This window comes from Fistularia commersonii, chromosome 9, assembly GCF_037954325.1.
Source record: "Fistularia commersonii isolate RoL2024-O1a breed Wild chromosome 9, RoL_Fcom_v1.0, whole genome shotgun sequence".
Lineage (NCBI taxonomy): Eukaryota > Metazoa > Chordata > Actinopteri > Syngnathiformes > Fistulariidae > Fistularia > Fistularia commersonii.
The window spans coordinates 10129220-10142996 of NC_141292.1; the positions used below are offsets into that span (position 1 = coordinate 10129220).

General features: G+C 40.8%; 1 protein-coding gene across 1 annotated transcript; it reads left to right on the forward strand.

Annotated features, from left to right (window-relative positions):
- Positions 1-3461: 3461 nt before the first annotated feature.
- Positions 3462-8433, forward strand: otpa (orthopedia homeobox a). Its single transcript, XM_086152405.1, has 3 exons — positions 3462-3760; positions 4307-4701; positions 7100-8433. The coding sequence occupies exons 1-3, from the start codon at positions 3724-3726 to the stop codon at positions 7619-7621; spliced, it is 954 nt and encodes a 317-aa protein (XP_086008531.1). The 5' UTR covers positions 3462-3723; the 3' UTR covers positions 7622-8433.
- The last annotated feature ends 5344 nt before the right edge of the window (positions 8434-13777 follow it).

The following is a 13777-nucleotide window of genomic DNA, read 5'->3' on the forward strand; positions in this document are numbered from 1 at the left end:
CAGTGAAATAAAAACGTCCTATCTTCACGTATATCGTAAATATTCAATGGAAAAGTGAGAAAAACCTGTCAAATAAATGTAGTTGAGTGAAACAAAAATACTTGGGTAGAAGTACCTTGAATTATAATCACTTTAGGGAAGTGAATATACTTAAATAAACATACTTGGTTACTTTCTCTCATATCATTGATATTAAAGTGGCGGGAAATATTTCCTGTTGCTATGTTTGAACTCCTGATGGCTCCCTGGTCCCATATCAGATCAGCGAGCAGCCCTTCTGTTCTTCATCATAAACAAACAGCTCCGAGTCTCCTGCAATGACTCCAGATCAGCTGCTTGAGACCAGGAGCTGTGTTTGATTCTCTTGAACAGAAAAGTCTTCACAGGCCGAGAGCAGAATACAAAAGAAGAATAGCTGCCGGTTCTTTGAACTGAACTGGGCTGTTTTAGCCACATGTATGGCTTGAGGAGAGGGGCGACTGCGTGTTGGGTGGAGTGATGTGAGGGAGGCACAGAGCAGCAGCACCTTCTGTCAGGATAAATGCTTTTTTTAAAACATAGGAGGTGTAAATTAAACAAGTTTATCAGTCAGGGATTGAGAGTGTGACGTTTTCCTGAAATGAAACGCTAGGGGGGAAAAAAAAAAACCTTTTAGATTATATTTAAATTTAAGATCAGGGACGCTTTACAAACATTAACTGAAAAGGAGAATATATGGAGGATATATATACACCTGTATGTGTGTGAAAATGTATTTCCACACACATACATAGATATGCATTTAAAATGATAAAAATGAATGAATAATAAATACTGTAAAGGCGAGATTACCTGAAAAGCAAGGTTAGGACATCTCTATTAAATTTCCTCAAAAATATTTGAGAAAGTGAAAATAGTCAGGAGAGACTTGACTGGCGAGGAGCGTTAGCAGGAGGTCACATGTCACACAATGATCTCGGTTCTGAGCCTCAATGGACGAGTCGTCCCGAAATGTCTCACTGCCTGTCTGTGCTTTAAGTTAAGTCCCTCTTCCTGTGTGAACGTCTTACTTTCCACCCTGATGCACCACATTAACCTACAGGCCGATGAGCCGTCCCTTTGTCTATTTTTATTTGTACCATTCCGGGAAACAATGGACATCTGGATGTTGGTTATTTTGACGGGTAGAAATGGGACCCCGATGAACATCTCAGCAAATCCAGACCTCCATCACACACTGGCCTTGATGAAGTAGACCATATTTTGTTTTGTTTTTCCTCAACACACACACAAGCATATTTAATAAATAAATATAGATATATAAACGTGCACTTGTGTGCTTCTATATATATATATATATATATATATATATGTATATATATATATATATGGAGAGAGAGTGAGACATGCATATGCATTGTACATATGCATATACAGTATGGGTATGTACGTATACAAACATATGTGTATAGGCATATGTAAGTGCATGTATAGTATGTATTAGTATGCATGTAGGTGTAAATTAATAAATAATTAATTAAAAAAAACAATAATTGTTCACATATATACAATTTATATACTTATAAAGATGTGTTTTACATAAAAAAAAAAAAAGTTTTACATTTAAATCCACATCAGAGAATTCAATACTGAGGTGCATGAGATAAGACAAGATCATTTAATATTTGTCATATTATTATGTAATTAGATGTTAAACTAATATAATGTCATTTGCAAAATTGAACACATGATAATGTAATATATAAGATAAAATAAGGCAGTTAAATGTAGTGTGAAATAGTAGTAGTGAAGATAATCGAATGTACCATTTTATATAGGGGTGTAATTAGACGTGTCAATGTATATTAAAATGTAAAATATTTTTCTTTTGCTGTAAATAAATTAACTGGAAAGAAGCCAGGGCTCCCATCTCGATTTATGCAGCAGTTACAGATTTATTATCTAAATTACAGCATATAATCGGAAATAATCTGCAATTATCTAAAACACCCCCCTCCCCACCGCCCCAAAATTGGGATTTTTTTTTTCCTCCCTCTTCTTGTCCTCTCCCTTGTTTCCCTGTCAGAAGTCAGACTTGTGTGGGGTTGAAGGAGCGCCGGTCTGACACGTCATGATCGGGGTTGTTCGGGAGTAAATACGAGCCGCAGCTCTCGGTCGGACCCGTCCGTGCGCGCCGCAGTAAAAACAGCCGAACGCTGACAAGTCGTAAAACAAAGCGCGCAATCCGTCATCCGGCTGCGTGACGGCGCTCGTTAATCCTGACGGGCCGCGATGACGACGGGGAAAAAACACCGGAAGTCAAATGTTCACTATCTAATCAATTTGTTTAATTGCACCAACCTTCTTTTTTTTTTAATTTATTTATTGAAATCGAACGTTCTTCCGGTCGACCCGGATCCAAATTAGAATAAAATAAAATAAAATAAAAAAAGTTATCTTGGTCCTTCTCCAATCTGCGCGGAAGATCTCCTCCACCTCGGGCGCTGCCCGGAGCAGATTCCGGCACCCATGCGTCCCTCAACCCCCGCCCCCGCCCCCCCCTCCCCGGGTTCGCCGTGCCGCCAGATTGCGGACGGATGAAGGCGGAGGAGAGGAGCCCCGGGTCCGGGCGGATGGAGGAAAGAAGCCGGCGGAGCTGCGGCTTCACGCTCGGACGCCTCCTTTGTGCCTCCTTCTCCCCCTCCTCTCTCCTCCCAGCGCATGAAAAATAAACCTGCTGACATCTGTCTCAATTTATTTTATTTATTTTTTTGTTCACCCTTAAACGTGCAGCTGTCTCTAATCGATCCTAATCGGTTATTATTCGATTATGTAAAACATTTGTGAACCGATTCGGCCGAGATACATTTTAATTTCTAAAGCAGGGAAATTGAAAGAGGCCTTCTTTCCGGCTGACCTGTCTTTTTTTTTCTCCAAAGTCTCAGCTCCGCTTTCTCCGTTTATCCATCTCTTTCTCACTCACAGTTGTGTCCATCTCCCGCAATTCCATACACGGCGCTATTAAAAGCACGACGATCTAATTGACAATTTGCACAAAGTTATTATTATCATTTTAAATTTTAAACCGGAAATATGAGATGAGATTGTCTTTTCAGACGGAGGGGGGTGAGAGGAGAAACACTCCTAATTTAGAGGCCCGGCGCAGGCTGGTTCTGCTTTTTTTTTTTTTTTAATATATGATATCTGAATAAACAGGAGCAGAACATCGTGCGCAATTAGACAAATATTACGGCGATCCGGCGCAGATATTACATCAAGGTTGCTCTATTGGGCGTAATTTGAGGAGAAATCAAAGCCAATTACGGGAATGAGGAGGAATGAACTTGTGGATGGGGCCGGAGAAGGAGGAGGGATGGAGGGAGGCTGGAGGATGGAGGAGGAGGAGGGGTGGAGGGATGGAGGGGCCGCCGGCTCCGGCTGACAAACCCCGGGCTTCATCTCTGATTGGTCCTCGTTTGGAGAGGCGCACCGGTTCACCTCGCCGTTAAGCGCCTCCCCGTTCCTCTAAACTACATTATAATGCAACGAACCTCCCTTTTTTAACCACAAACCGAATTTGCTTTCATTTAGGCCATATATATTTCTTAAATAGGTTAAAGTCGTAGAGGGTGTTTTTATTTATTTATTTATTTATTATTATTTTATTTTATTTTTTTATTTATTTTTTTTTTTTTCTTAGTCCTTAACGGGGGGGACAGGATTCTCGCCCTGGAGCGGTGCGCCATGCTCTCCCACGCCGACCTCCTGGACGCCCGCCTCGGTGAGTTGCCGTCGCCGAACTCCGCTCCTTGGCTCTCCGGTAGCCCCGGAGGCTGGTGCTCGTCTCAGATCGAGATCCGAGAAGAGAGAGAGAAAGAGAGAGAGAAAGAAAAAAAAAGAAATCGCCCAATTTCCCCCTTAACGCGACTGGAGTGAGCTAAACTGGCCTAATTCGTCGGGAAAGTAATTATTATTATTATATTAGCGCGTAATTTGATTTAACCATTTTCTAAAATATCGGATTGGATCAGGAGTGTTTAAGGAGGAGATTGTGCCGTGCGTGGCATGCGTGCGAACCCTGGCCTTTGGAATCGTTCGCTTTTGTCGTTTATCTATTTGGACAAGTTTGCGGTAAAGAAATAATAATAATAATAATAATAATGATAATAATGATAAAAAACAAATCAAAAATGTTCCCGCGCTCGAACATATTCGCCAGTGCATGTGTTTTTCTAATCTGTGTGTGTGTGTGTGTTTGTGTGTGTGTGTGCGTGTGTGCGTGTGTGTGTGTGTGTGTGTGTGTGTGTGCGTGTGTGTGTGTGTGTAGGGATGAAGGACGCCGCGGCGGAGCTCCTGGGCCACAGGGAGGCTCTCAAGTGCAGGCTCGGCGGAGGCGGACCGGACACCGGGCACGGCGGGGAGCACGGACCGGACGGCGTGGAAGGCGCCACCATGCTCCCCGGTGATGACATCAGCAGCGGCGGGGGGCCGAACCCGGTGCAGGTGAACAGCAAAGAGCAAGACAAGCAGCAGCAGAACGGCAACGGCAACCCGAACCAGAGCGGGGGGCAGCAGTCCCAGAAACAGAAGCGGCACCGGACCCGGTTCACACCGGCGCAGCTCAACGAGCTGGAACGGAGCTTCGCCAAGACGCACTACCCGGACATCTTTATGCGGGAGGAGCTGGCGCTGAGGATCGGCCTCACCGAGTCCCGAGTGCAGGTAGGACCCACCGGACGGATTCGCGCAGTCCAACGGGCGTCACGTCAGGGTTGTTGTTGTTTTTTTTTTTTCTTTACCCCATTCGTTTCCATCCCGCAAACCGAGAGAAATTCAAGTGATTTTTTTGTCCAAATATTTCTGATTAACGTCCAGCAGCGAGTCTCTCGGTGAAAGAAGTAATAACAATAATAATAAAAATTATCATCATCATCATCACCATCATCATAATCGTTATAATAACGAGGCTACTTGAACAAAATGGCCGGTAATTTATTGTCAAACTGAAAGTTCGGTGCACATTATTTTTGATTTGGTGTTTTATTTAAATCAGGGCACAAAAACAAAGCCCCAAAACGTTTCGGCTGATGGTACACGTTTAAACCCAGGACAACCGACCACCTTCGTGCAGCCCAAAAGGATGTTTATACATATATAAATATATATATGAGTATTTCTAAGTATATGTAAATATATGCACTTGCTCGGGTCTGCACTTGTGCAAAGAATAAGACCGCAGGTCAGGAGTGTTTGCGAACACTGACGGTGTTACACAGTAATTTAGCAGCATTCTATGTTATGTTAATTTTTTTTTTTAAATCACCATTTTTAAATTCTTTATTCCTTGCATTTGGTTCCTCGGTGCCATCATTTCTTAGCTCTATTCCACTCCCATCTGTGCGGTGTGTGTGCGTGCATGTGTAGTGTGTGAAGTGATTTCTAACAGCAGTCTCAGCTGCTGTGTTATCACAGCCTGACATTTTATTTAACTATATCTAGAATACAAACTAATAGAAACGCATATAGATACAGAATTAAAATGACATTTTTTGACCGTATTGCCTGATTTTAATTAGATCCGAAGCGGTGGATGACTGAAAAAAAGATAATGTAAAAATGCAGCGGCACAATAACACAACTGTGTTATTGCACTTTTATAAATATCACAGGTCACCTCTTGACGACAAGCGCGTCGCTCAGATGAGGAATAATACTGATAATAATGCGAATAAATATTATCGGCCGGGTCTATTTTCATTAAGAGGAGATTGCCGGAGGAGAAGCTCCTTTACCTCGGCGACACTTCGTCTTATTTTTATTTATTTATTTATTGTAATTTCTTGTTCTTTTTTTGGTTTTGTTTTTTTCAAACGCAAGAAGAAATTGCATTCAGATTTCTGCAGAGTGAAATGCATTTCAGGGCGGATTTCACGGTTGGTTGGGCGCCGGGCGGGAACGGGGGAGTGAGGCGGTCCCGGTCTTATTACCGGGCCCCACTATCTCACGGTGGAGCCGTGCATTAATCACAGACGCGCACGGTGGAAGGACCAGGATGTGTCTGCGCGACAACAGCAACTATATTACAGCAGCGCCTTCCGCGGGTCTCATCCCGAATATGGAAAACCCTATTGTTTCATTTTTTTTTTTTTTAATAATAAAACAAAACAAAAAAAACCTCTCAGTTAAAATAATCCGCAGAAAGTTTCAGCGTGTGCTTCCAACAGCTTGTGTGTATTGCAAGGCGATGCGTCATATTTAGAGACATTACGGTAAAGTGTTTTGGTTTAAAATCCGTATTTTTTTTAACAAATCAAACAAATATGCGCGCAAAAATTTGCAGGTGAGCACGATTATGAGGACATTACACGCATGGAGGTGCACGATCGGGCACCAAACATACGGCTGCTTTCATTTAGCATTAGAGTATTTATACATTGTTATGAAAAAAAAGCCAACATGAAAATGATAAGCAACATTGCAGTGAGATTTAACCGCCTCAGCGTCATCTTTTTAAAAATAACCAGCTTTTTTCAAACTTGTTTTTTTATGTAAATATTTATCATTTTAAAACGGCGTGTTTATTTAAGAAGAATACAATTTTACACAGCACACATATTTTTTCATTTAAATATCTGACATAGTAAAGGAGCGATTTGTTTGCATGTTTGTTGTCACCATTCAAAACCCGTTGTTTTCTGTACAAAAACAAAACAAAACTCATGTTTCATATACTTTTACCATTCAGATTGTTTTGAATGGTAAGTGTATTGTCTTCGCATTATTTATTTTAATTTAAACATAGGTTTCCAATATATCTGTCGTAGGAGTCCTTATATATATGAATATATATATATATATATACATTTATAGTGATTTTGATTTTATTTTCTGGTGACTGTCACGCGTGGATATGAGGTGACGGGAGGGGGGACAAAAACACATAAATCAGCGTGATTTCTTCTTCTCGCGATGATTTATCGCCGGCCGCGATATCATGGCGATGATACGACGCTCTCGCCGTTTTATTTTTATTTCCCCGTCATTTCCTCCGCCTCTCCTCAAACTCACCGCGTCTCCGCACCCACTCCCCACGCCCCCCCCATCCCCCCACCCCACGCAGGTCTGGTTCCAGAACCGACGCGCCAAGTGGAAGAAGCGCAAGAAGACCACCAACGTGTTCCGGGCCCCGGGGACCCTCCTTCCCACGCACCACGGCCTGCCGCAGTTTCCGTCCGCCGCCGCGGCGGCCGCCGCCATGGGCGACAGCCTGTGCTCCTTCCACGCCAACGACACCCGCTGGGCCACAGCGGGAATGCCCGGCGTGTCGCAGCTCCAGCTCCCGCCGGCTCTGGGCCGCCAGCAGGCCATGGCCCAGTCCCTGTCCCAGTGCAGCCTGGGCGCGGGGCCTCCACCCAACTCCATGTCTCTGTCCAACATGTCCTCCAACGGCTCGGGTCTGCAGTCGCACCTGTACCAGCCCACGTTCCCCGGGATGGTCCCCGCGTCGCTGTCGGGCCCCACCAACGTGACCGGCTCGCCTCAGCTGTGTAGCTCGCCGGACAGTGACGTGTGGAGAGGGACGAGCATCGCGTCGCTGCGCCGCAAAGCGCTGGAGCACACAGTGTCCATGAGCTTCACCTAGAACCCGGATCTGCGCTCCCTTCTCCTCATCCTCTTCCTCCAGACCCCCGGCCCTCCCCACGAACTGTGTCCCGGCTCCATCGGGCCCCTCCGATCCACGGTGTTATTTATTATTTCGCATGCGGCTTCTGACACTTATTTATTTGCCTTATTATTTATTATTACTATTTATTTATTTATTCGTTGATTTCCTGGACAAAGACCGGCGCAACATCCGGTCGGTGTTCCGCTCCAAGTGATCGGATACTCCGAGAGACACCGACCGCCCCCACTCCCACTCCCACTCCCACTCCCACTCCCACTCCCCACTTCCACTCCCCCTCCCCCGCTTCTTCTGTTATAGTCGGCGCGGGGACGCGCACAGTGGCGGATACGCGCCTGGCACAGGTGTGAAGGGACGGGGTGAGAGACTGACCGGGACAACACTAAGGAGGACTCGACTGCATGTGCTGTCCAAGGAAAAAGAAAAGAAAAAACAAAAAAAGAAAAAAAAACAACAACAACAAAGAAAAAACAAATGACGATAAAAGAAAAAAATAAGGAAAAACTATAAATGAAGACACGGAGAGTGTCTGAACTATAATCTGTTATATAGGATGTTTTGTGTAGCGGAAGCTCTCTTGTTCCCATTTGGTCGATTTGTGGTAATTTCCCCCTCCTTTTTCTTTTCTTTCTTTCTTTTTTTTTACATAAATTCTGTCTGTGCTTTTGATCCAATGACTTTCTTAAATGTTCGAAGCCACTTTGTCTCATGGACATGTTTATATCGATTCAGTGTAAATGATCAAATAAAAACCATTTTCAATTACGTCATATCTGGAATCGGCCCTCCTTTCTTGGACCACAAGTGATTTTAAGCAGTGTGTTTGCAAGTTCCTTTTCTAAAACAATACATCTGAATCACAATGCTTTTTTTAACTAGATGGTGATTTAAACTAATTTGATGATTTTTTTTGAAATACCGTTTTTGAACAGTTTGTTCTTCAATAATAAGATTTAATAGCCTCTGCAGATCTCTACTTACACCTCACAATAATATTGTAAATCACAACTGTGTAGTGGTGATGGTAATTTATACCTGGTCAAATGTGTGAATTAATGAAGGATGTACCAGTGACTTCTCATTTCTCAGCGTCATAAAAGTCTTAATCATGTTTGCGCTCATGTGATTATTAATTAGAAAAACATTAAAACTACATTTAAATCATGTCTTGAATGATCACAAGCGGTTGGCGTATTTGTTCGATTAATTGCCAGCTTTTTATCGAGCGACGGGTTTATTTTGTGCTATTATGTTCATCGGTCACGAATCTCAGGATCAGCTGATCTAATCCTAGTCGATGTGAAAACTTTCTGGTTCTTGTAATTTTTCCTGACAGTTTGTGGGCATTTGAAGAAAACATCCTGAGCAGCAGGAAGACAATATTCATGGGAATTGCATCCCAACATTTTACCAATTTACGGTATTTATTTCAGGATTATTTGGTTTATTAAATAATCATTACATTTTCAATTTCTGTCATGATTTTACCAGGAGGGAATTCATTCAAGTACATAATCATACCATTCCCTTTGTGAATACAGAAATTGGACCTCGGACTATGTTTCCACTTGTGTTATTTGATTTAAAGATAACAACAGTAAATATTTGCGGATGAGGCGCACTAATAAGATAAAGTGTTAGAATTAAGGTAAGAATATATCAGCACTGGTGAGAACTGTCATATCTGAGAACTGCATATGATAAAATAAATTGTCAATAATCCAGTATTAGTGTTAAATCTTTGAGCCCATGTCATGTTAGAGCGCAGCGGTTACCCTTGTGCAAGTTTTTTTTCTCTTTCATTATGATCATGTTCATTTTAATTTGCTTCAATACAATTCAAGCTAGAGTACAAGTGAAATGATTTCCCTCAAAGAACAATAAACAGCATTGAAGATAATGATGATGATGATGATGATCATGATTGTTATTATTATCATTCTTCATTCATTCTTTTACTGCCTATATCGCTGATCCCACTCTCGGGGTCACGGCTGGTCTGGAGCCCAGCGGTCATTAGGTGAGAGAGGCAGGGTTCACCCCTGACTGGTCACCTGTCAATCACAGAGACACATATAGAGACACACAAGCATTCACTCGCTCATTCGCTCTTCTGGGCAATTTAGGCTCTTCAGTTAACCTACTGCATGTTTTTTCATTGTGGGAAGAAAATCGGAGAGACCAGAGGAAAGCCAGGCAGACATTGCAAAGGAACCTTCGTGCCACTGCATTACTCTGCTGCCACATATAATGATTATTATTAAGATGACGCTTTATTGATCCTCATTGAGGACAAAGCAAAGGAACAGGTACCAAAAAAGACATGAAATAGGACAGAAACACTAAATAATAATAATAATTAAAAAACAAATAGATAAAGATATTAAATAGGATGGAGACAGTTATAAAAGGAAAAACTGGAAAATATATAAACCGCTACACAAGAACGGGAACAAAGTGACAAGTTGCAGGTAGAGACCAATAAGTAGACATGCGTTCGATATTAATATTAATGCAACACCGTTTTTCCGCTTATTATAATAATTATTACTATTATTGTTATCATCATTATCATGTATTTATTTATTTTACAATGAGTAGGTCAACTAAAGACTAAATAGTTCATAAGTGAGAATGTGAGAGTTGGACATTGTTATGTGTGGGCCTGTGATTGACAGATGATCAATCTAGGTTAAAACCCACCTCCCTCTCAACGTCCAGTCCCACCATAATGACGAGTGCAGGATAAGCTGTATAGACACATTGTGAATGAATTTCCATTTTTGTTGGTATAGTGCAGTAACCATCAAATATTCTTGCCAGTATGACAGCTTCAGTATTTTTGAAAAGGGCTTTTTCAATGACGGTAAAATTCAATTCTGTGTGAACAAATCACTGAAAGTCCCTCCAGTTGGTCTCCCCAAAAATATGACATCCTCCCATAGTCCTAAATGTTCTACGGACTTAAACAGACTGTCATTTCAAAGAAACTTAAATATTTTGATGCCATCCCTTTTATTGTCCCATAATTGATACAATTTATTAACATACATTAGCATGATCTAAATCGAACCTGGAGTCTGACTGACGACGCAAAGCTAATATCAAGGTACACAAATCTGAGTTGACATTCTAAGAATTTTAGGGTGGGTGTGTCCTCTACTGTGAATTCAAACATCTGTCCAGGTGTGGCTCCTAGGTATCTGTGATGTCACAAGCCCTGCAGCTAAGCTCGCAATCAGAATTGACCACACAAAGGATAAACTGACAATGTCAAATAGTCTTACAATGTCAAAATTCATGCTTTTGTCATCTTGTGGTCATAATGATTAACTGAAGCACGCGTCGAGGTGATGTCATGCATATATTCATGCAAACTACATCATGGGTTCTTTGTTGGTGCCCTCCAGGAAATCCATTTACCATCAGTTCACATTGACATCATGTATTTAGAGCACTCTTTGGTGTCATACAATAACACAGAGATTTATCATAATTCAACAACTGTAAGGAAATGCAAAACTTAGTGCAGATGTAAAATAACAACAAACTATAAATAAGTACATTAAATAGTTTTGCTTGGTCAACACTTCCAGAATTTGAATCTAGTAATTTGATTTGTGATCCAATGAATTGCGTTTCTCCTATGAATTTATTGGTTGGAGTAGCCAAACTCACCTTAATACCAAAAACTGGGAAGAGACATTGTAATTACATAATATCTGTATTACTGATGTGTATGTCATCAGAATTCTAAAAGTCAGACATCCTGCATGTTTAGTTATTGATAAACTTAAACAATTGAAATGATTTCGTTTGAAAGATTAATAGTGGAATATAGGTAGTTCAACCACTTCTTACATAACTTTTGTGCTTCTCTGACACACTGGTGATGAATGAACAGTCACCATTTCAGAAAAGGTCTCTTCTGTGCTTTTTGGTCAGTTAATAACACAAAAGTGGTTGTATTTTTAAATGATAGCTTTCAGTAAAACGTTAACAATTGGACCATAACAACACACATGTAAAAAAAGAAATGTGTGTAAAATATATAATATTTATATAAATATCGTCCTCCGTGCTGAATGTTTGTCGGTCACTGAATCCACAAACGTTGCGACAGGGAGCTGACCGTGGTGCTGAAATCTACTTTTATTTTGAAGGAGTCACGATCAGTTTGGTCAAACGTTTGACGTAATGGCGAATTAACATTCGGGATTTTATAATTCAACTTTTCAGGCCCCAACCCTCAAAAATGAAGGTAAAGGAACTCAAGACCCCACCCGTTAAAACCCCAATCAAAGTTTGTAATTTTTTCTGATCTTACCTTTTCTCTATACTCTAGACACATTCGACCATTCTTAAGGTAATAAATATGTATGTATATTATATATATATATATATATATATATATATATATTATATGTTTATTCAGTTCTATTTAAGGAATACAAAGCCTTAGTGATAAGTTTGAAAGCAATGAGGGCTAAGTGGATAAAGCTTGTAATGCAACGCAAAGTAGAATGGACATTAAATTAAAGTGTTTTACAATCTATCTATCTTCTGTGTTTACAACTTAAAAAAAAAGTCAATGAACAAGACAAACTAATAATTTACTGTTAGAGGCACTTTACCCACGGCAAAGGGGTTGACCCTCAACCTTGAATTGTTGATGGAGCTGACAGATGCCATTTATAAATGGGACATCCAAACTCACTCACTCACTCACTCACTCACTCACTCACTCACTCACTCACTCACTCACTCACTCACTCACTCATTTAGACACGGCAGCGGTCATGTTCATAGTGGACCTCATATTGCAGAAAATGAATGTTAGCGATTTGAAAAAATTAAAAGTTCATCAGCGATGACATTGGTTTATTGTGTCCCTTCATCAGCAGGGTGATCACGCAAACAATTACAGCTTTTCCAGCGAGCAAGTAAGGAGAAATAATATATGGTTATTTGTGCTGAAATATATTTTTTCCCCATATTATGTTTAACTGCTTAAATGGACTTGTTAACCTGATTCCCTTACTGGAAACCATAAAGATATGCACCAGTTAACCCATTGTCCATGAAAACAAACAAACTATTATAAAAAACTATTCACTTTTACTTAATTTCATATTTCTTTTGATAATGGCAGTGAAGAAGTGATCAGGTAACGCGGAAGCACGGGGATAAAGATTTTTGTAGTCTGGCGACAGATGTGAAATAATATTACATAAATGTAATCATTTGTTTCACTATCACCCAGGTTAATTAGTTTGTGGAAATGGGTAACCTATTTCTTATTGGGTAATTTGTCACACACTGACGAGGTAGCCAATCAATGACCCTGCTGCTGGTGGGATCATTTCTCCCAGAATGCTGTGCAGCGAGTGTGTCGCAGAAAATGTGAGAGGGAGCCAATGTTTACCTCCTATTCATTCCACACAAATAAATGAAATCAGTCAATAAACCATCCAAGGGTGAATATGGCTCTCTCTATCCTGGGTTATGTATGAGAGCTCATTAATTTTCCTGTGTGTGTAAGTTTGTGTATGTGTGTGAGATCTGTGTTTGACTGGATGTATATTTGTGCGCATGTGATTGTTGCATCTGCCCCCATGTGTTTATATTAGACAAGAGGAGGACGCCGTGCCTGGATGAAATTATTGGGAATGTATAAAATTATAACAGTAGAAATCCATCCATCTGCTTGTTTGCAATTATCTCACCCAAATAAAACAATGGAAAAAAAAATCAGGAAATTAGCATTTTGCAAAATGAGTGCAGATGCAGCCAATTAGCATATCTTAGCTTAGTATAAATTGTGGCAACAGGGCTTGCCTGGTGAGCTCCGAGGTTTGCGTAACCTGGATATAGACATTATTCTTAAGGGATAAGAGACGAGCTATTGCACATTTAAACAGAGCTTCATCAACTTTTCAGCTAAACTACAAATGTGAAGTAATATTTACGGGAACAACTGCAATCATCAGTCTGGAGTCTTGTGTTGTGACGATCACCTGACCCACGTGAAGTACCTCCTTCTCTTCTCGGATAAAAACTTTGCATATAATTGTGTGTGACCTTTTGCCTTCCTTATGCGTATGATTTTGCAGG

Excerpts from the sequence above, each read along its gene's own strand:
- otpa (XM_086152405.1), top strand. The coding sequence starts at position 3,724 with ATGCTCTCCCACGCCGACCTCCTGGACGCCCGCCTCG. Across the intron at positions 3,761-4,306 it reads CCTCCTGGACGCCCGCCTCG|GGATGAAGGACGCCGCGGCG; the intron begins GTGAGTTGCCGT and ends GTGTGTGTGTAG. Across the intron at positions 4,702-7,099 it reads TCACCGAGTCCCGAGTGCAG|GTCTGGTTCCAGAACCGACG; the intron begins GTAGGACCCACC and ends CACCCCACGCAG.